A 21,261-nucleotide genomic window follows, 5' to 3' on the forward strand; every position below is an offset into this window, starting at 1 on the left:
TCGTGTACTTCGTTCAGTTACGTATTGCTAGGAAAGTAATCCCAGATTTTGTTCTCCCATAGTAGTCAAAAGAAAGATAATACATATCGAATGTGTGCGGATTTGAATTAAATAAGAGTTGTGAAAGACATTACCCGATTCCACATATAGATGATCTAATGGAATGAATTTAAGAGGAAGAATCTTCTTCACAAGTTAGATTTAAGAATGCCTATTTCCATGTGAAAGTATCGGAACAGTCGTCCAGATATCTCTCTTTTTCAACATTTTTGGGGCAATATGAGTATGTCCGATTGCCTTTTGGGTATGCAATAGTCCTCAGCATTCATGAGATATATTGAAACAGTATTTAGGAATTAATAAGGTCTGGAAAGTTATTAGTTTATTTAGATGATTTGTTGATAGCCACAGAAACTATAGCAGAAAATTTGGAAATAATAGAATGGTATTAATAGCATGCAATAATACTTACTTGAATTGAGGGAAGATAAATGTTTTCTGCAGTCGAGGATACATATTTGGGTTATGTGGTGGATAAGGATGGAGTGAGACCTGATCCGGCTAATGTAGCAGCGGTGACACAATTCCCAATACCTAAATCAATAGCCAATGTACACAGCTTTGGATTAGTCAGTTATTTTTAGGAGATTTATTGACTTTTCCATTTGGCAGCACCACTGTATGCACTGTAGGAAGGGAGCTCAATTTAAGTTTGGGAGAAGGAGTCACAGGCCTTTGAGTTGTTAAAGAATAAGTTGGTGCAAATGCCGATTTTGGCATTATATTCTCCGTCAGCTGAAACCGAGGTGCATTGTGATGCTAGTGCATTGGGTTATGGAGTGATCCTATTACAGAAACAGAAAGATGGTTTATGCATCCTGTGTTTTATTATAGTAAGAGAACCACTGAGGTAGCTAAATATCATAGTTATGAACTGGAGTGTTTGGCATTGGTGTATGCAGTGAAGCGTTTTCATGTTTATCTCAATGGTATTAAGTTCAAAGTGTTCACTGATTGTGAAAGTTTAAGTTGACTATGAACAAGAAAGATATGAACCCTCGGATTGCAAGATGGGCGTTATTATTTCAGAATTATGATTTCATTATTGAACATCGTGCAGGAAGTAAATGAAACACGTTGACGCATTAAGTCGGAATACATATATTAATGTTGTGCGAAAATACTTTTGAGCAAACATTATCGATTAAACAAATTGAGATAAAGATTAACAAGTTAAAAGTGATTGAAGCGGATAAGTATTACTTTGAAATAGAAATGGTTTGTCAAAGTATATGAGTATAAAGTGAGTTGTTGTTTACGTCCCTAGTAGCATGGAGGATAATGTGATAAGGTCGGTACATGAAACAACCATTCATTCTGGAACATGAAAAACCAATGAAATAGTGTTAGGTATTTTGGTTCCCAATTTGAGAAAAGTAAAATTTTATTTCATTGTGATTATCTCATATTCAGCCAGTATATTGGTAGAGAAAGGTGAGTTGCACCTATACAGACTCTCCTGTACCGTTGAGAACAATCCATATTGACCACTACGGTCACTAGAAAGACAGAGTAAAAATAAATGTTTGTTATAATTGTTGATGCGTTCACTAAATTTGTTGGGTTATATCCTTGGCAAGACAACTAACCGGTAGAAGTAATTAAAGCATATGAATGACTATTCGGGTGTTATGAGTATGCCTAAGAAGGTAATGATCGACAGAGGTTCAACGTTCATCTAATGCATTTAAAAGATTGCTTAGCTCAGAAAAATGAGGCTTGGTATTAGTGGCAACAGCAACACCCGGAGCAAATGGTCAGGTTGAAGAGAAACCGTTGTATAACAGCAATCGCTGACAAAAGACAGTAGATTAAATAGGTGGGACAGGATATTGCATGAGTGAGTACGCATTGAACAATATTTGTATGTGCTTCGACGGGTGAAGATCAAGATTATTATTTGTGTATATCAACATGGTACGGTGGAGGTGAGTTTAGGAGGTTATTGGTGGAAGTGGAGAGGACAGGAACTTGGAGGAAATAAGAAAGAGCTAGGACAAGATAGTAAAAATCAATTATATAAACAAAATATTATGATGTATAAATGAAACCACTTGCTACAAAGAGGAATTTTTTGTAATTAAATACAGATGTTAGTATGGGTGATTGAATAAAAATTAATACCTAAGTTTAGGGCTTCTAATAACTGAGACAAAGTGTTACCAAATGATAGATTTATAGATCAAAGCAGTTGAAGGTTTTCAGCACACTCAGGTGCCTTATGAAGGAAGTCATTAGCTCAGATAACATGAGACATTGGGTTAGGAGCTTGGAAAATGATCCTTTATTATATTTCATGTATTATGATTATGTTATTATTTATTGATGTTTATATTAAAATTATTGTTTACTTATTATTTATTTTGTGGTTAATTATTATTTTATGTATGATGTACTATTAGCAGATTAATATCCAATTATGTATTATTTATAATATTGTTCAGATGTTATTAATAGATGTTAAGTTAAAGATATGTGTAATGATCCCAGAGACTGGGATAAGGTCAGGATAATGAGCTAGTGATATTATTACTATATCACTATTATAATTACTATTATCACTATTATCATTATTACTATTATCACTATATCATTATTACTATTATTATTATCACTCATGTTAGAGTTATGTTTTTGTAGTTGTTGGTGGTGTGGGCGAACGTGGGATACACACGTCGTTCCGAATGTTTGCATTTTATGAATGTTTTAAAGTTATTTTTGAAAGTAATAAATATTAATAAATGTTGTAACTTGTAAGTGGAAGTCGGATTTATTTCTTACAATATATACATATATATTAATAAAGACATTGTCATAAATGTATTCAAAATAATAATAAGAATTCAATTATTGAACTTAATATTTGTTATGTACATATATGATAGTATCATACCTTGTTTTTTGAAATAACCAATGCCTTTAATTTCACAAGAATTGCATCTGCAATTTTTATTGTCCTCTCCAAAAAAATCATCACCATAATATGCAGTTATTTCTTCCCCTGGGTTTATGCATTTAGATGCCATTAGGTGCACATATGATTTTGAAACTAGCGATGACCAAGTGCAGTTGGGCTCGCAATCATGGTTAATATATGCTACTGGACCTAGGAATATCATTTGGGAATTTTTCCTACTACTGTATATCATGGAAAAGTCATTTATACCTTCTCGAATATCGTCTTCATGAATAAAAAAACATTGACCGGCCAATTTTTTTAGATGTTCTTGCGGTAGAATTTTTTTGGTACATACCACTTTCGCACCATACGACTTTTCATTAGGAAATCTTGTGCTTGGTTCATATCTGAAATCATAATAAATCAGTATATTGTTGCATCTGTTCTGACTAATGTACAGTGGCGGTTGAATATAAGTACAAAAATGGATAATGAAATTTTTACTTGTAAGTATATAATAATGCAGGACCACATACCTGAATTTGGAGTTTTTTGAAATTGAATGTTCATATAACTCTCGTTGTAAACTGTATATTTTTTTTTCGGCAGGTTTTAAATCAAAAAAAAATGCAGGTGTAAATGTCTTATGGGTGCGCTGATGTAAATAACGGTCGACGATGCTTTCGGTATATTTGTCGTCAGCTTGAGCAAGGATCATGGCTTTTCGGCTGCTTGGGTGGCAGTGTAATGGTTTCTGTGAATGTAGATTTTCAGTAAAAATGACTATATTAGTGGAAAGTGAAAAACTGTGACTGTTTTGTATTGATACTCTTGTTATCAGTTTTTGTTAAAGTGTGTTATCTTATGAAGATAATGAAAAAAAATATTATTACTTATATATACAAAAAAAAAAATATATTACCGTCATATTGATCGTTGCTTTGAATTGAAGTAACGTCGTGACTACCTAAATCAGTACAAGTATAAATATTAGGTATTATTACGGTCAATCCAATATAAAAAAAAAAAAATAATAAATTAAATGATGTTTGCACGCATTTGGATGAGAGCACAAGGTTTGTATTTAAACGTATAAACAAATTGAAAATAGACGTAAATTATGCATTAAATATCGTTTCTGTAATTTACATTAATACCAAAATATTATTACGACGCTACATAATATTAGAAAAAATAAAACCAGAACAACGTGGTCGGTCTAAGGTAGAAAAAACAATTATTTAAAACGCTTTTTTTTTTAAAGGAAAAAACTTACAGATTTACCACGATATTGCACTACAAGCCTGCTGTAAATTTCGTGTGACAGTCGTGTACGATTTTTATAAAAGCAAATAAATTAAGTGATGTTTGCGCGCATTTGGACTAGAGCACGAGGTTTGCAGTTAAACGTACAAACAAATTGAAAATAAACGTAAATTATACATTAAATATTGTGTTATTAATTAAAATTAGTACGGACGAGATTTGTACTTGATAGTATGCAATATAGAAAAAAGATGCGAATATTTTTGAATGATTTATATTACCTTGGTGTGTGATGGCTTTTACTGCTTCTAGAATAGTAAATGGCTCGATGGTCGTAGGAAAAATGAATTGTAATAACGTATTAACTAGTAAGGCCAGTGCCCGCTCATGATGCTAATTGTCAGGCGGGTGGTAGAGGTACGGTGCGGCGGCGACAACGAAAATTTCCAAACGCAATCCTAAAATAGACGGTAAAATAGAGATTGCAGCCTTTGGTCGAGGGGGGAAATCGGTACGGTGTGTGACGATAGCAACGCTGTGTACACGATAATTGATAAACCTAAAATTCTACTGATATATGAATATTATAACGATAGTACAAGAATAAAATATACTTTTTTTTTTTTTTATTAGTATTAAAGGCTTCAACAGCTAGGTCATTAGCCTGTGGATGTGGTTACATTATCATTGGTTAGAGAATATACAAATAAGAAAATTAATAACTAAATTACAGAATTCTAAATTCTAAATTAATCTTTGTATTAAATTTTTGTGTCAATGCCGATGGATTTGAAGAAGGTATGTATCAGGTGCGTGTTGTGTTCTCCTAGAGCTTCCTCCATCGTTGATGGTTTGTTGAGGATGTTTCTTGCGTTGACGTATAGCGGGCAGTCTAAGACTATATGTTTGATTGAGAGCGGTTCGTTACATTGACTACAGAGAGGTTGTTCTTCTTGTTTTATGATGTGAATGTGGGTGAGATTGGTATGGCCGATTCTTGTTCTGGTATTGATGATTTCGGATCGTCTGGAAGCATTAGGCTGAGTGTGCCATTTAGTGATTTTCTTTTTAATCGATTTAAGTTTATTAGTGATTGGTATTTCGTCCCAGGATGTTTGCCACATATTGGAAGTATGTATATTAATACATCTTTTGACGTCTTGGTATGGGAGGGTGGTAATGGTTGAGGATGAGGACGAGGTGATTGCCTCATTTGCTAGTATGTCTACTTTTTCGTTTCCAGGAATGCCCGTATGTGAGGGAACCCACATGAATTCAATTACTTTATAGGTCGATGTGATGATGTTATGTATTTGACAGATTATCTCATTAGAGGGGTTCGGTGATTCAATTGCTAGAAGGGCGCTTAGGGAGTCGCTGATTATTAAGATTTTATTTGATAATGACGACTCTCCGAATATTATGGCTTCTTTGATAGCTTGGGTTTCTGCTGTGAATATGCTGGCTTCAGGAAGGAGCTTAAATCGTTTTGAGGATTGGCTTGTAAAGTAAGCGAACCCTACTCCGATAGATGTTTTGGAGGCATCGGTATAAATATGATTGAAATCTTGAAATTCGGTGTGTAAAATGTCATTGAAGTTTGCTATTATAGTTGTGTGAGCGGTGCTGTCTTTATTGAGATGGAGAAGCTGCGTATTTATTTTAGGGGACCATTGCCAGTAGGGAGTTGACGTAAAAGGAAAGAAGGTGTCAGTGTTAATGAGGCATTTTGAATTGTTACACAGTTTGGTGTGTGTGTCACTGATTTTTTCATATTTCATTGGAGTTCTGAGGCTAGGAGAGGAAGTGAATATTTGAGATGCCATGTGGTATTCAAGGTTTTTTTTTTTTGCCACGTATTTTAGAATTTCTTTGTTTCTTCGGATCTGGAGAGGTGGTTCGCCTGCGATGCAAAGAATGCTGGAAACAGGGCTAGTGCAGAAAGCTCCTATTGAAAGTCTTATTCCTTCATTGTGAACTGGGTCAATTGTACGTAAGATGTTGTGATTGGCTGAGTTGTAAATTAAAGAGCCATAGTCAATTTTGGATAAGATAAGTGATTTGTATATGGTGATAAGAGTGTTTTTTTCGGAACCCCATGTGTGGTGGGACAGCGTTTTGATGACTTTCATTCTCTTCTTGCATTCATTTTTTAGATTTTTGAGGTGGGGGACCCATGTCAATTTGTTGTCAAATATCATCCCGAGTATACGGATGCTTTCAGTGTATTCAATTTTTGTGTTGTTTAGGTATACATGATGGATTGTTTCATTTTTTTTTTTTGTTATTGAAAATTATGCCATGAGTTTTGGCTGGTGAGAACTTGAAGCCTGTGATAGAGGACCAGTCAGATAGGGCTTTTAGTGCATTTTGGAGAAGTGCTACAGTGGTTTTGATATTGGCTCCTCTGCAATATATGTTGCAATCGTCGGCGAATAGTGTGTATTTTATGGGAGGCTTAATGTTATTAAATATGTCATTGATGGCAGCGAGGAACAGTGTGACACTTATTGACGATCCTTGCGGTAGTCCGTTCTCAATATCTAGATATTCAGAAAGTGTATTGCCTAGTTTTATCTGAATTTTTCGATCTCGAAGGAAATTGTGAATAAAGGTTAGCATATTTCCTGTGATATTCCATTTTTGGAGGGAGGATAGTACTTTTTTTCTCCATACCATGTCATAGGCCTTTTCTATATCTAGGGCAATTAATATAAGGTGTTGATTTTTAATTATTGATTCAGTTATATCTGTGTGGAGTGTAGCTAAGACATCGTGGGTTGAATGGTTTTTGCGGAAGCCACATTGTTGTTTTATGAGTTTTTTATTCGTTTCGAGAAACCACACTAAGCGCTTGTTTATCATTTTTTCGAGTAATTTACTTAGGGTACTGATAAGCGAAATTGGACGGTAGCTAAGTATATTGAATTTATCTTTATCTGGTTTTAGTATAGGGATTACGTGTGCCTGTCTCCATTGGTTGGGGAAAATTCCATTGTTCCAGATTAAGTTGTAAATTGCGAGGAGAGTGTTGATAGCATTATCCGATAAGTTTTTCAAGAAGATGAAAGGAATATCGTCGGGACCAGTACTTTTGCTGTTACATTTGTGAAGTGCGAGGTAGAGTTCTTTTATATTGAATGGGTGATTGTATTCCGCATTGTCAGGTTGAGAATAGGTGTTAAATGTGATGTTATTTTCAGTTTCGTTTTTGAAAATTAGGAAGTTCTCCTCGTAATTTGCATTGCTATTGTTTGATTGGAATGTCTCAGCAAAGGCATGGGCGATTTCGGAGGTTGAATGTAGATTATTTAGGTTGAGGTGCATATGGTTAGGAATAAGTTGGTGTTTACATCCTTTGAGTGCACGAATTTTGTTCCAGACTGCTGATGGGTGGGTTCTGATATTGATTGTAGATGTATATTTCTGCCAGCATTCAAGTTTACTTTTTTTTGCGATGTATCTGGATTCAGCTTTGTATTTTTTAAGTAGTATGTGATCTGTTTGTAAGTGGGTTTTTTTGAAGCGGTTGAGAGCTTTTTTATATTTTGTGATTGCGGTTTTACAGTCTTCGTTCCACCATGGTACTGTTCTTTTGTTAAGGGGGCGACTAGATTTTCCGATTGCTATATTAGCTGCCTTTATTATTAGCATTGATAATTTGTTGATCAGTTCATCAATGTGGGTTTGGTTTATGGGTAGTATGTGTTCAATTGGAACTTCTAATTGGTTTTCTGTGATGTACTGGTCAACAAGGCTGGAGAATAGTTCCTAGTTTGGTGATTTGAGTTTCCATTTATTTATGGGATCTGTTTTTGACGATTGGTGAAAAAGTTGTAACTGTATTGGCCAGTGGTCGCTTCCATTATAGGTAGGGAGGGTCTTCCATTCGATACTTGGGGCAATGTTTGAGCTTGCTATAGATAGGTCGATTGCTGATAATTTTCCGTTAGCTGCGTTATGTCTAGTAGGGCTGCCATTGTTTAAGAGTATTATGTTTGGTTCTTCAAGCAGTTTCTCTATTGTTTTTCCTCTACTGTCCGTATAGGAGGAGCCCCATAGTGTATTCCGACTGTTAAAGTCGCCGATTAATAAGAAGGGTTTAGGTAGTTGAGAGATAATGTGGGAAAGGTCATGGAGGCTGAAGTTTGTGCTGTCAGGAAGATATATATTGCATACGCATATTTGTATTTGGAGTTTTATTGTTACTGCTATGGCTTCGAGATGTGTTTGGAGATTGACTTGGCTGTTTTCAATGTTATTTTTAACGAGTATGGCAACGCCGTCACTCGCTCTGATAGGGTTTACGCGGTTCCTGCAATAGCTGGTATATTCTTTAACATGTGCGGTTTGTCCCATTTTAAGATTGGTCTCTTGGAGACATAGAACCCTGGGTTGTAAGTTGGAAAGGATTCGTTGCAGATCGGTGCTTCGTTTGTAAAAGCCATCTAGATTCCATTGTATGATATTGGTCATTATGATAAGGAGGAGGGGATGGATTTTGAGTAGTGTTTTATTGGTTTGATTGATTCGGGTTGGAAGTCTGCGGAGTTGGCTTTTCGGGGGGAGGTATGGATTGGAATAGAATTTGAGTTAGTTTGGATATTTTGTTTTTAATTTTTTTTTCCACCATTAGTGGAAATATTTTTTCGGCCGTATCAAGGACTTCAGTAGCATTGGATCCAACACTAATGCATAGTTCATGTATATTTAAATTTTTGTTCGTGAAGTTTTCTAGAATGTGTTTGAAAGTGATTAGATTAAGGGGGGAGTCTTTATTCTGCAGGATAGCTGTTGCTGGCTCGAGAAGGTTATCTAATATTTCAGTGGTTCTTGTTGAGGAGTTTGATCTTGATCTGACTTTAATTTTTTTTGTGGTTTGTTTTTTAGAATTAGTATTTTTGGCATCAGGTGTATCATTGTCAACCTCAATTTTGTCATTGATCTGAGTGGGGGAGGGTGGCGCTGACGGGCATGTGGATTCAGGAGCTGGCCTTTTAAAAGTAGATTGGAGTGGCTGTGTGTCCGATATGTCGTCGTAGTTATCATCATGGGTGGTTTGAGCATTGTTTTTATTGTATATTTCGCTGGTGATTTCTAGAGGTAGTTCAGAGGTTGCATTTATTCTATTGGTATTTACGACGGTATGGTGGGATGAGATATTAGTGGAAGTTTGTTCATTTGAGGTGTCCATATTTTCTGTCAGAGGGGGCGTTGTGTATATCATCTTGCATGAGGATGATACGTGACCAGGTTTTTTGCATAAAAAACAAGTTACGATGTCGTCGGTAATGAATATGCGGTATGAGGTGTTGTCGAGGGAAATAACGATCGATCCTGGAAGTTTTGGGAAGTCTTCAGGATTGATGTATAGTTGTCTGCGGAAGCTTGTGATGTGAGCGAATTGGTCAAGCTGGAATCCAGCTTTTAGCGCCGTAATTGGAGATGTTATTTTAATACCATATGTCTCTATCGCCTCGAATATAGATTTATTTGGAATAGCGGGATATACATTCGATAAAATAATGCGCTTGGCCGGGTTAATTAACTTGCGTATTGATACCTCGATATTATCAATGTATATGGCCGAGTGCTTGTTAATGATGTCATTAGTGATTTGTTGGTTTTTGAAGAAAACGCAGAACCTGTTATTAGAAATACGTGAAGCTGAGATAATGTTGGTTGCGTCAGTAATTTTACTGAGCGCAATTATGTATTGTATTTGTTTAATTCCGTCGATTGAATTCATAACGATAGCTTGATTCATTTTTGGTATGAGCGAGTTGGCTGTTGTTTCAGCGAAACTTTTGGCTTGTGAGTTGTTTATTGGGTTATTTGAAGTGGGTTGAATGATGTTGGTATCATTGGTAATGAGGTTGTCTTGGGTTGAGGCGGTTTTGGGTGAGGATATTGGTGTTGGATGTTTGGACGATAATAACTTTTCCTTAAGAGTAAGTTTGTTTGAGTTAGATTTTAAATTGCCCGATGTTGTAGGCATAATGGTGGTTATTGTGAATGAACGCAAATATGTAGCGATAATGATTCTAATTAGGGAGATATCTAGACGCGCTTATTAAAATCATATTACCAGTTTATCGTAGAGCAATACAGGAACACTTCTATCGGAAGATAAAAATGCGGTTGCGATAAGGCTACACACGTGTTGCTCGGTCGGGAGTCAGACACGAACTGAATAAAATATACTGTATCTATGGAGATTTAATATTATTTATTATTTGTTTATTTACATTTTTCATTTAACATTACATTAATACCAAAATTATTTACTGCGAAAAACACTATTAACACAAAATTTTGTAATAAATGCATTTCAAATATTTAGTATCATATGTAATGCGACAGTTTATTTCAGAAACCTTGGGCAAATCTATTCAAAATATATCTCCAGACGACTTCTATTGATTTGCAAATTATCTTCGTTCTCATTACAGAGGATTCGCCAACACTGTACGGGATATATTTGATATATTATTCGGTTTTCCTCCAAAATCACAGGTTATAAGTGATTTTGTTAGCAGTTGGATTCGAGTCACACATCCCCTTGTAAATGTATATATCAAAAACATTTAATAATATTTAACTTTTAAATAGTATTATTTAAGCCACATACATTTTGTTTCAGGCAATTTATACTGATGATGGAAAACAACAATTAAAGCCCTTCAAATTTACGATAAATGACTTTGATGCTTACAACATGAAACGGGAGCGATGGTATCTATCTACTCTTGGGCAGGCCTTTACACCAGACGAACAAACACTTGCTGATATGGACCGCGTTTTCAACAAGTATAATTGGCCATCACATCCCACGTCAAAAGAAACGTTTATTGATAATCCACGAATCCGTCCTATATGCGAGGATTGTGCAGAAGTGTCACCTCCAAGGAGACGACGAAGGGTACATGATGATAATTTATGCATTCAAGAACAAATAAATGATGATCAAGACAATTTTTTGCAAGTCGAAAATATAGACCATAATATGTTGCCTAATGATAAACGGCGAGAACCTTCGTTTGTGGTAGGAGAGGGTGTGAACGTGCTCACAAAAGGAGACCCCTACTTGGCCGGATACATTACGAGAATAGAAGGAAATGATATTTTCATAAAATTTCCGTTCGGAAGATTTGATAAGTACGAATATAAATATGAAGAAGATTCCTTATTACCATTCACAACACAATTTCCGAACGGAAAATTTACGCCGATAAAGATTATTAAAAGTAGACCACTGGCGTGTCAAAAGAGGAAAATTAAGGATTATGAAGAAAGGCTGCAGCAATATTTTAACACACGGTGTGACTGAAGGCGATAATATTAATCATCAATATAATATCAAAAATTATAAAATCAGTACAAGCTTGCGAACCGAATAAACAACAGTCACCAATTCATCATAATTATATATCGATTACAATAAATTTATGATAATAAACTTAAATATATAGTTATTTGTTATATCAGTACCCCCCGAACTACAGGATATCAGGGCTAACCTATCTTTATCCCGCAAAAAATTCGTACGGTTTAGTTTAACTATACTAATTTATTTGTGCTGTTACTACAACGCTCGCCGTGTGGTTGGCATATATACTGTCTACGGGGTGGTCAACCAGGGTTCAAACCTTATATACGGACACATATTTGTTGTGAAGGCCGTTATTTGGACTTGATGTATACAAAAACACTTCAGAACGATAGTAAATGCACTCAGGATTGCACTCATACCACTCTCAGAGCTCTAAGTCCAAAGCCTGATTTTATACGATTTTTTGAACTGGTTAACTCTTTATTATATAATTATAATTATTCTTGGGGTTTCAGGTGATTTTGATTCGGAATCTGTTTGTTGTAAATCCACTATGTTGGTGATACTTTCTTCGCCGAATTTAAGTGGGGATTTTGGTAAATTCTTTTTATTCCTTGATGCTAAAAGCCTTTCCTGGAGGGTTGGGCCATAAAAAAGGGTGGGGTAGCAGCTGATTGTAAGCTTGCCGGTATAGACCCAGATGTAAATACCTCAGAATATACTTCTCGCTCCTTGAGCCGAGGGGGTCCAACTACACCTTTATTATTATGGGCTGCACGGATGGTGGTTATTGATTCATCTATAATAGGTATTTTATATGTAATGCCTGATTCCTGGTAGGTGATAGTAAATATAGCAGGAGGGTTAGGGAATAGAGCTAAGTTAGATTTGCAGGCTGAGACTTTGCTTATATCTGACTTGTAAATGGAAGTCTGATATACTTTGGCCAAAGCCGGGATTAGGGGGGATGAGAAATCTATGGTGAAGGATCTATATAAACTTCTCTTAACAATGCAAAATAAGAAAATAAATTGAATAAATATTGAAAAAACACAAAGAGTATAAGACTGTTGACTACCTTGAAATTAAGTTGGAAACTTTCTTACTTATTTTTTTTTATTCTTATATTTATGGTTGGCAGTGCAGAATATTTGGGTGATCTGCCTTCCTGCCGTAAAGGCATCTTAATATTAGTATTATTAAAGCCGAATGCGGCGACAATTATAACAATACAAAATTAAAAACTTAAAAATATTTTATACTTCTTCAGTCTTGTCGTTTCTGTCAGACTTAATATTTTACTGTATTAGACTTCTCTCACATCAACAGAATGTGAAAATTTGTATTTAATACTATCTCCAGTACCTTCTATCACTGGAAACTTCAAAACTGCTTGAATGTTCTTTATAGAAACATCAAACACATCGCATTTCACAAGCTTAAATGTTTGCTTGGATGTATCCATGGATTTTAATCCTGTTACTTTAATAATATTGTCAGTAATACTGTTTATGACAGCAAGATACATATATGTCGATGCACAACGTTTACCAATTTTGATTTTCACTAAAATAAATGTGCCAATTTTAAGATTTTTTGTACTTGGTTCTTGGTATTCTGGAATTGATTCATCATTAGCTTCATGGTCTGATTCCGAATCATCTACTGTCATTAGTTGGTGATTCAACTCTATTTCATCATCAGATGAGACCAAACCAAGTGTGACTGATGTTATGCTTGCTCCAGGAGCTACTGTTAGTTTCTTTCTTTTTTTCTGGAATTTTCATCAGAGTTAAAATACCTCTGACTTTTCAGATAATCAGTTACCTTGTCATTTATTAATTCTGAATTGTCTTGCTGCGGTAACTTTTCTAATACACATTGTTTATTTAATGGAAAAATACCAGTAGCCTTAAAAGAAGATTGCAAATCTCTTGTTATCGAACCACCACCATTAAAACTGTCCATAGTATTTAGAGCTTTGCATACTAGTGTTGGAAATGACGATTTTGAGATAGCCTTTAATCTGGTATTTTGATTTTTCCATTCATTTAAACAATTTCTCCATGCCTGCTTTAAAGGTCTAAAAAACCCAACATCCAGGGGTTGTGTAAGATGGGTTGAATTTTTTGGAAGACAGACAAAATCAATATTATTTTGTTCACATAGATAAATAATTTCAGGTTGTATATGGCTAGAAAGGTTGTCTCCTATTAATATTTTTTTACCCTCCTTAACGTTTTGCATGAGGCAAAAAACTTGTTATGAACCAATCTTTAAAAGTTACTCCGTCGATCCAACCATGAGCTGTACGATTAAAACGAGATCCTTTTGAACAGCAGGGTTCTGAACAACATGGTTGGCCTTTTGGTCCACCTTCTGTCCATGATTGCCACAATTCACTAGCTTTGAATATAATATATGGTGGCAAAAGTACTCCAGCAGCTGAGCCACAAACCATAATGGACGTAGCGGATTTAGAATGGTTCTGAACGCGCTCTGGATATTTTGTTCCTCGTTGAAAAATCATTTTGAGTTTCCCTGGGTTATCTTGCAAGTTACTTTCATCATAATTGTATATATTTTGAGCAGGAACATTTTCAATCACTTTTTGTAAATTTTCAAAATATTCAGAAATTATTTCTGGAGAAACTTCTGCACGATTACGTGCAATATTGGTTGCAACACGTTGGCATACCAATTTATTATGTCGGTTTAACAAACTTTGTGCCCAATCTCTACCTGGCAAGTTGTTTGAAAACTTTTCAACCACAATACCTTTTGAATCCAAAAATGACTTTGCAATTAACTTGTTAAAATATTTAATTATTGAAGTCAATAGGTATTTAGTTTTAGTAAATAAATAAATATATATGACACATATATCAGGTTTTAATATTTAATACTAACATAAGGTCCATTAATGTTAGTGGAAAACCCCATTGTCCACATGTCATAGCTGCTGTTAAAAAAGCCATTTCATCTTTATCACTGAATACTGTTGGAGCTCCAGGTTTTTTAATGTGTTTCCCATTATACTTATTATGTAAAGTTCCATAAGAAATATTATATAATTTGCTTGCAGCAAGTATGGAAAGATTACTATTTGCAATTTTGATTATTGCTTCATTTAAAAATTCGATTGAATAATTTTTGTATTGCCTACTACCTAATTTCCTTCTTGGTTTGCGAGCCACTATGATAAAATATATCAAAGTTACCCCAAGTCATACAAATATACTTTATTTCATTTAATTTGAAGCAAAACATATTTTTTAACAAGGTATTTAAATGTCAGTAGTATCACCATTATTTTGGAATATGTAAAATGTGCTAGTCCAGAAGTACGGATCGTGTTTGGAGTTGCGCCCCACTTACTACCTTCTAGTTTCCGTATTAGATTGTTTCTTGCTTCAACTTTCATTTTAGTTTTCTTACACTGTTCTTTGAACGTAAGAGTTCTGTCCAGTGTGACCCCTAGGTAAACTGGGTGTTCTGTATTTCCCAATAGTTTTCCAAGTCATTCAACTTTTAGTTTTATTTTTGCCTCGTGGTTTCGGAGATGGAAGCTGCATATCTGTGTCTTATCTGGATTAAGTCTTAGTTGGTCTTTTATGTAATAATTTGTTAATTCTTGAAGTGATCTGGTAAGTTTACGTTCGACTATTTCGAAGGTAATGTCCTGCGCTGCTAGGGCTAAATCGTCTGCATATAAGAAATGTTTTGTTTCTATAATGATGGGTTGATCATTGGTGTTTATGTTGAATAACATAGATGCTAGTATGCTATCTTGGGATAATCCATTTCGCTGATTTCTCCATCTGCTCCATTTGTTAATTAGTGTGATTGTAAAACGCCGATTGTGTAGCATAGAAGATATTATTCGGACAAAGTGACAGTCATCTGTACATTCGTATAATTTTTTAATTAGAAGATAATGATCCATCGTATCGTACGCTGCGGATAGGTCTACAAAAATCACCCCTGTTACCTTTTTATTCTCGTAGCCGTCCTCTATATGTTGGCACAGGTTTAATACCTATCCTGTACAGTTTTTGCCTGGCCTAAAACAAACTTGCTCAGGAATAAGTTTTCTTTCGACTTGACACTTGATACGATTCATGATCATACGTTCATACAATTTAAAGGTATGACATAGCAAAGATATCGGTCTGTAATTTTTTGGGTTTTTGTAATCTTTGCCTGGTTTTGGCAGTGCCACTACTTTTGCCTTTCTCCACATTTTGGGTACTAAGACCTTATCGCGGCATGAGTTTAGAAAAGTTAGTAACCATTGTTTAGCTTTTATGCTGAATTCTTTTATTTATTCTGTCATTATTTCGTCCAACTCAGGTGCCTTTCCGTTTTTCATCTCCTTCAGGTTTTCATTTAGTTCATCATGAGTAAAGTCAAGCTGGAAATTATTTTGCTCAGTGTCTAAGGTTTTAATGAGTTTTTCTCTTTTAATTTTTGCCCCTGGTTTACCGTTTAAGAGTAGCTGTGTGGCTACTTGATTAGCTATTACGTTTATATCGTTAGTGTGTGTAACTGGGTCCCCACTTATTTCTATAAGATAAGGGCGATTGTAAACTCTCCCTATGGTAAACTTTCCCGGATTTATTCCTGTACTACCTAACGGATACATGTAAACTCTCCCAGGTCTAGTAAAAATCATAAAATAAATTTAATATACATTTAAGTTGCGTTTAAAAAAAATCAATCATATATAATAATAATAATACAGTAGTCGCCGCTTATTGGACTTACTTTGGGACCCGACAATTTGAGTCAATTAACCGAATGAGTCAATAAGGCGAATGACTCAAAAAAATTTTAAGAATGCTTAAATTTAAAAAATTAAAAATTAAAAATATGTATTGAAATTCAAGGTATAAAAAATGTAAAAATCTAGCTATATAAAATAAAATAAAATACATACATACATAATTAATAAAATTAATTAATTTTTTGATAAGAATACGTCTAATGTTGATTGGATTTTCGCTTCTTCGGCCAACTTCATAATCATATCTTCATAAGATTTATGTTTCTCGAATACGTCAAAATCGCCTCTTTGCTGAATCCCTCTACATAAAATTTGAAGCGCTTCTAGCATTTCTTTAGTTGATGGTGGTTTCTCATCAGGTTCCTCTTCGTCGCTATCACCAACCATATTCTCTTTAAACCGTTTTGACTGTATTTCCCCACATATATCTTCGTCGGTAACGAGTTCGGTAGTTTGGACTTCTTCGTCAATATTTATCCATTCATTATAAAGTTCAGTTGATAGGTCAGTGGGTCTTTCGACAGCAGCTTCAACTTCTTTTGGACAGAGAATGAAACCACCGTGTCGGAAACAATTACGTATTGTGATTTTACTGACCATATTCCACGCTTCGTAGGCTAAATGCAAACCTTCAAGTACAGTTATTTTTTTGGCGATTTCATGAGCACGTAAGGTACATAATTCTTGTTCCAGGTTAGCATCAATCACACTGATCACATTCTTTCTCATGCCTGTTCTGTAATAAGCTTTAAAAGTGCGTATAATCCCTTGATCACACGGTTGTATGATTGATGTAGTGTTAGAGGGTAAAAATACGAGGTTAATATGTTTGAATTTCACTGTAACCACATGAGCCGTGCAATTATCAACTAGCAATAAAACGTCATGACGAAGTTCATTGTCCCACTTGGTCAGCCATTCGGTGAAAATTTCTTTTGTCATCCATGCATTACTGTTTGCAGTATAGTCTACCGGTAGATTCTTAACACCCTTGAAACACCGAGGATTTTTACTTTTACCAATCGCGAGCAGTTTTCTTTTTTCACCATCCATACTTGCACAACATAATATGGTTAGACGTTCTTTACTAGTTTTAGTTCCTCTAGTTTTTTCATTTTTAAACGCATAAGTGTGCTCAGGTAATGCCCTGAAATAAAGCCCAGTTTCATCCGCATTGAACACACAAGACGGAGGATATTTGGCGATAAGAGATGGCCATTCTGAATTAATCCACGATCGTGTAGCTACTTGATCTGCTTCTCTCTGTTCTCCATGTGGCTTAACGAATGAAATGTTTTCACGTTTCTTCCATCGGTGAAACCAACCTTCTGTTGCTACAAAATCATCTTTACCCATTTTTTTCGCGAGATCTTCGGCTTTTTGTCGCAACAGTGGTCCTGTAACTCGGGCGTCTTTTTCTCTGACTTTTATGAACTATTGTTTCAAAGCTTCTTCAACTTCTTCTTTACCGGCCCTTTTTCTTTTACGGTTTGAATTCACATTTTCTAATGCATTTCCCTCGATTTCCTGTCGACTTTTCAGCATCCTACCTAGTAAACTTTGAGACAAGTTTAACTTACATGCTGCTTGTCGCTGGCTCATTTTCGGGAGCTCGTCATATTTTTTAAGAACATCTAATTTTTCTTCCACACTCAAATCACGTCGTTTGTTCATTGTAACACGAAAAATAAAAATTTGTACACAGAATATACACGTACATATAAACGCAGACAACACACTGAATACGACGACGTCTATTCATACACTACCTGTCGTACTAATTGACATTGACGACTGCTTGGTTTATCGTGAAAAAGTAATTTATTTTATCTCCGCGATAAAAGGTACCGACTTATTTATAACACGTTTGTTCAATGTATGTACATATTTTCTTTATTTATCTAATTTTCAAATGACCCTATTAACCGGTGTGTGAGTCGAATAGACGAATTTTTTACTGTGTGTTAGTATATGTGAGAATCGGGACCAACCATTTTGAGTCTAATAGGCGAATGAGTCAATTAACCGTGAGTCCAATAAGCGGCGACCACTGTAATAACAATATAAATTAATGTCTTTAGCTGCTATGAACATGATATTATAGTCAAAATACAATAAAAAATAAAATTTCAAAAAATCCAATATACATTTAAGTTTCTTTTAAAAATAGTCAATAATAATAATATAAGTTACAAATACAAAATATACGTAAAAATGTTAAAATCATTGTTTTTGATAATAAGAACATACAGATTTTTAAAAAGTTAGGAAATCTATTTTTTTCTCTTTATAACTTAATATTTTTTTCTTTATTTTTTGTATAAATATTTTTACTCGATTTATTTAATTTATTGCAACTTTGAATTTTAACGTATATTTCAATTTGAAAATCCGTTAGAGCATTAATGAATATAAATAAAGATGGATGAGTACTTGAGAAATATGAATTTAAATGCGAATGGTATATAATAGCAATAACATTTAAAACAACTCGGGAGAGCTTATATACTTCCTACAGGTAACTATAAAGTTGACCCGGGAGAGTTTACACATTTATTTCAGATAAACATAATTTTGACCCGGGAGAGTTTACCATCGGGAGAGTTTACTATTTTTAAAAATCGGGAGAGTTTACCACCGCCCTAAGATAAGGCGGTAACAATCAGTGTAGGAGAGGCAAATGTGAAGTTGGTTCCCGGATCAATTAAATGTGTACGAATTGGTTCCCGAAAAAAATACTGTCTAGTATACAACTGTTCGAATTGGTTCCCGAATAAAATTACTTATCAGTAGGGCAGAGAACTTGTAGCTCTAAAAAATCACCTGATATGCACTTAAATATACAAAATATGCATTTTAAAATGAATATTTTTGAACGGGTGCCAGTTAAAATAGTGTTTGAACTATTCGAACTTATTTGAATTCTAGACAGTCCTAAGTCTGAATAAATGGGAAGGAAATTGTTGCTGGTTGAATATATCATAATAATTTGAAAAGTTAATTTAACAAGGTTGTATTATCATGAAAACTTGCGGGAACCAATTCGTAGTCGTCCGTAGGAGATGATGATAGTTTATAAAAAAAAGTAATAAAAAATATACGGTATTTAGTGAATTATGAGTTAAAAGATAATATAATTTGATTATAATATGAGTTTATTGAATTTGGATACTATACTGTTAATTTAAAAAAATAATATTATTAATTAGTGAGATTACTAGATACAGATATGGCTAGTGTGAAAGCACTATCTATTATGTGTTTTGAAATGACAGTGTAACAGAAATGGTTCATTATGTGTTTTAAAGGGCGGCAGATGTATGTGGAGGAACGGTGTACCGTTACAAATTTACAATATATACAGTATTAACATATATCTAACTTATAAAATATACTTTATTTTTGTAAAATGTATTTGCGCTTATGGAATATTTATTTTGGCGCTTTTGTGTTGCGTTTGATCATATTTTGTGCTTGCGGGTTATAGCCCATGCCCAGTGAGTCGCAAATTGATAAATGTTTTTAAATGCATTAATAACTGCCTGTTCAATATTGGTTTTAATCTATAAATTGTAATAAATAAACAATTTGTTTGCATATTTTTTTTTTTTTATTTTTATATTCTTAAACGTAGCTTTTCTAAGACATCTGCACAATTCTATTTGACACCAAAAGAAAGTATCTTTGTGAAAAAACCACGAGCGGGAATATTATCATTTAACTATTCTAACACTTGTTCGATAAACATGTCTATTATATTCGTGTATTGTGTATTCACTCTTTTTTTCATTCATCAAATCATATTTAACTCATTCACAATGTATGTATTTACCCATTTATTTACTTTTGCGTGTAAGTTAAACATTAAACACGAAAAATTACACATTAAAATTGATGTTAAACCATAATAATCGAAAAGTATTATAATAACACAATATGATATTATAATTTATGGTTACTGATATGTGAAAAATGTATGATTATAAAATATTGTTATGACATAATCAATACCATACCAACACTCGTTATCGAACACATTATGGCAGTGAAATTATATAATGATGATTATATATAGGGTATAAATAATTATGAACATAGAAGTCAAAACTACGAGCTATATGCTTTCTTATAGCTAACTACTTAGTAGCGAGTATACCTATTCAACAACCAAAACATATTATACATTATACACACGTATAGAATAGAACGGCATCTACAATCATGAATTATAATTAGATAAATAAAGATATGTTTCTTAAATATTTTATTTTTTAATTCAGAAATTAAATATATTTATTCAAAATCTATATTTTTTATCATTATATTATAATTTATAACGATTATTTAAATATTCTATTTTCTCTTTGATATTTTTTATTATAACTATATAAGCTATATACGAGTATATATCGTATATCCACTATTTAGAAAATAATGAAATAATGAAATTGTAGAGTAAACAATCTTAAAAATAAAAATAAATAAATACATTTACTTGTATCTATAAAACTATAAAACCAATAATTTCTAAAAGAAAAAAAAATACTGAAATTGATTTAAAAAAATTATAAACCAAATATAAAATTAAATATTATTAATCAATAAATAAGTAATTATGTTAAAATACATTTTACTGTCCCAATTATGATTTGTACTTACACTTAATAAATTATAAAATATTCATAGGTACGTCTTAATTATTTATTTAGTCTTATGATTATAATGCAAAATAATGAAAATTAATTTTACTCAAGTATTTATTTTTAGCAACCTACGTTTTAATTTTCATTCAAGCATAATTATCATAGAAAACTTATAGATAATTGAGTGAAAATTAAAAAAATAAAACAAACACTTATACGTGTGCTTAAAATAAACGACTGTTTAGTGAAAAATAATAATTTATTTACTTCAAGC

At 33.7% G+C, this 21,261-nt stretch overlaps 3 protein-coding genes and 1 pseudogene across 3 annotated transcripts; all 4 read right to left on the reverse strand.

Annotated features, from left to right (window-relative positions):
- Window positions 1-4,986: 4,986 nt before the first annotated feature.
- On the reverse strand, window positions 4,987-6,426 carry LOC112591957. The gene has a single exon (XM_025335924.1). It carries the CDS (start codon window positions 6,424-6,426, stop codon window positions 4,987-4,989), a length of 1,440 nt encoding a protein of 479 aa, XP_025191709.1.
- Window positions 6,427-13,791: 7,365 nt separating this feature from the next.
- Window positions 13,792-14,616, reverse strand: LOC112591958 (annotated as a pseudogene).
- Window positions 14,617-15,078: 462 nt separating this feature from the next.
- Window positions 15,079-15,801, reverse strand: LOC112591959. Its single transcript, XM_025335926.1, has 3 exons — window positions 15,634-15,801; window positions 15,550-15,572; window positions 15,079-15,379 (listed from the first exon to the last, which is right to left on the reverse strand). The coding sequence occupies exons 1-3, from the start codon at window positions 15,799-15,801 to the stop codon at window positions 15,079-15,081; spliced, it is 492 nt and encodes a 163-aa protein (XP_025191711.1).
- Window positions 15,802-16,518: 717 nt separating this feature from the next.
- LOC112591960 (tigger transposable element-derived protein 6-like) lies at window positions 16,519-17,700 on the reverse strand. The gene has a single exon (XM_025335927.1). The coding sequence runs from the start codon at window positions 17,698-17,700 to the stop codon at window positions 16,519-16,521; it is 1,182 nt and encodes a 393-aa protein (XP_025191712.1).
- Between the last annotated feature and the right edge of the window lie 3,561 nt (window positions 17,701-21,261).

This window comes from Melanaphis sacchari, unplaced genomic scaffold (genome assembly GCF_002803265.2).
Source record: "Melanaphis sacchari strain LSU unplaced genomic scaffold, SCAv2.0 Contig14_pilon_pilon, whole genome shotgun sequence".
NCBI classification, from domain to species: Eukaryota; Metazoa; Arthropoda; class Insecta; order Hemiptera; family Aphididae; genus Melanaphis; species Melanaphis sacchari.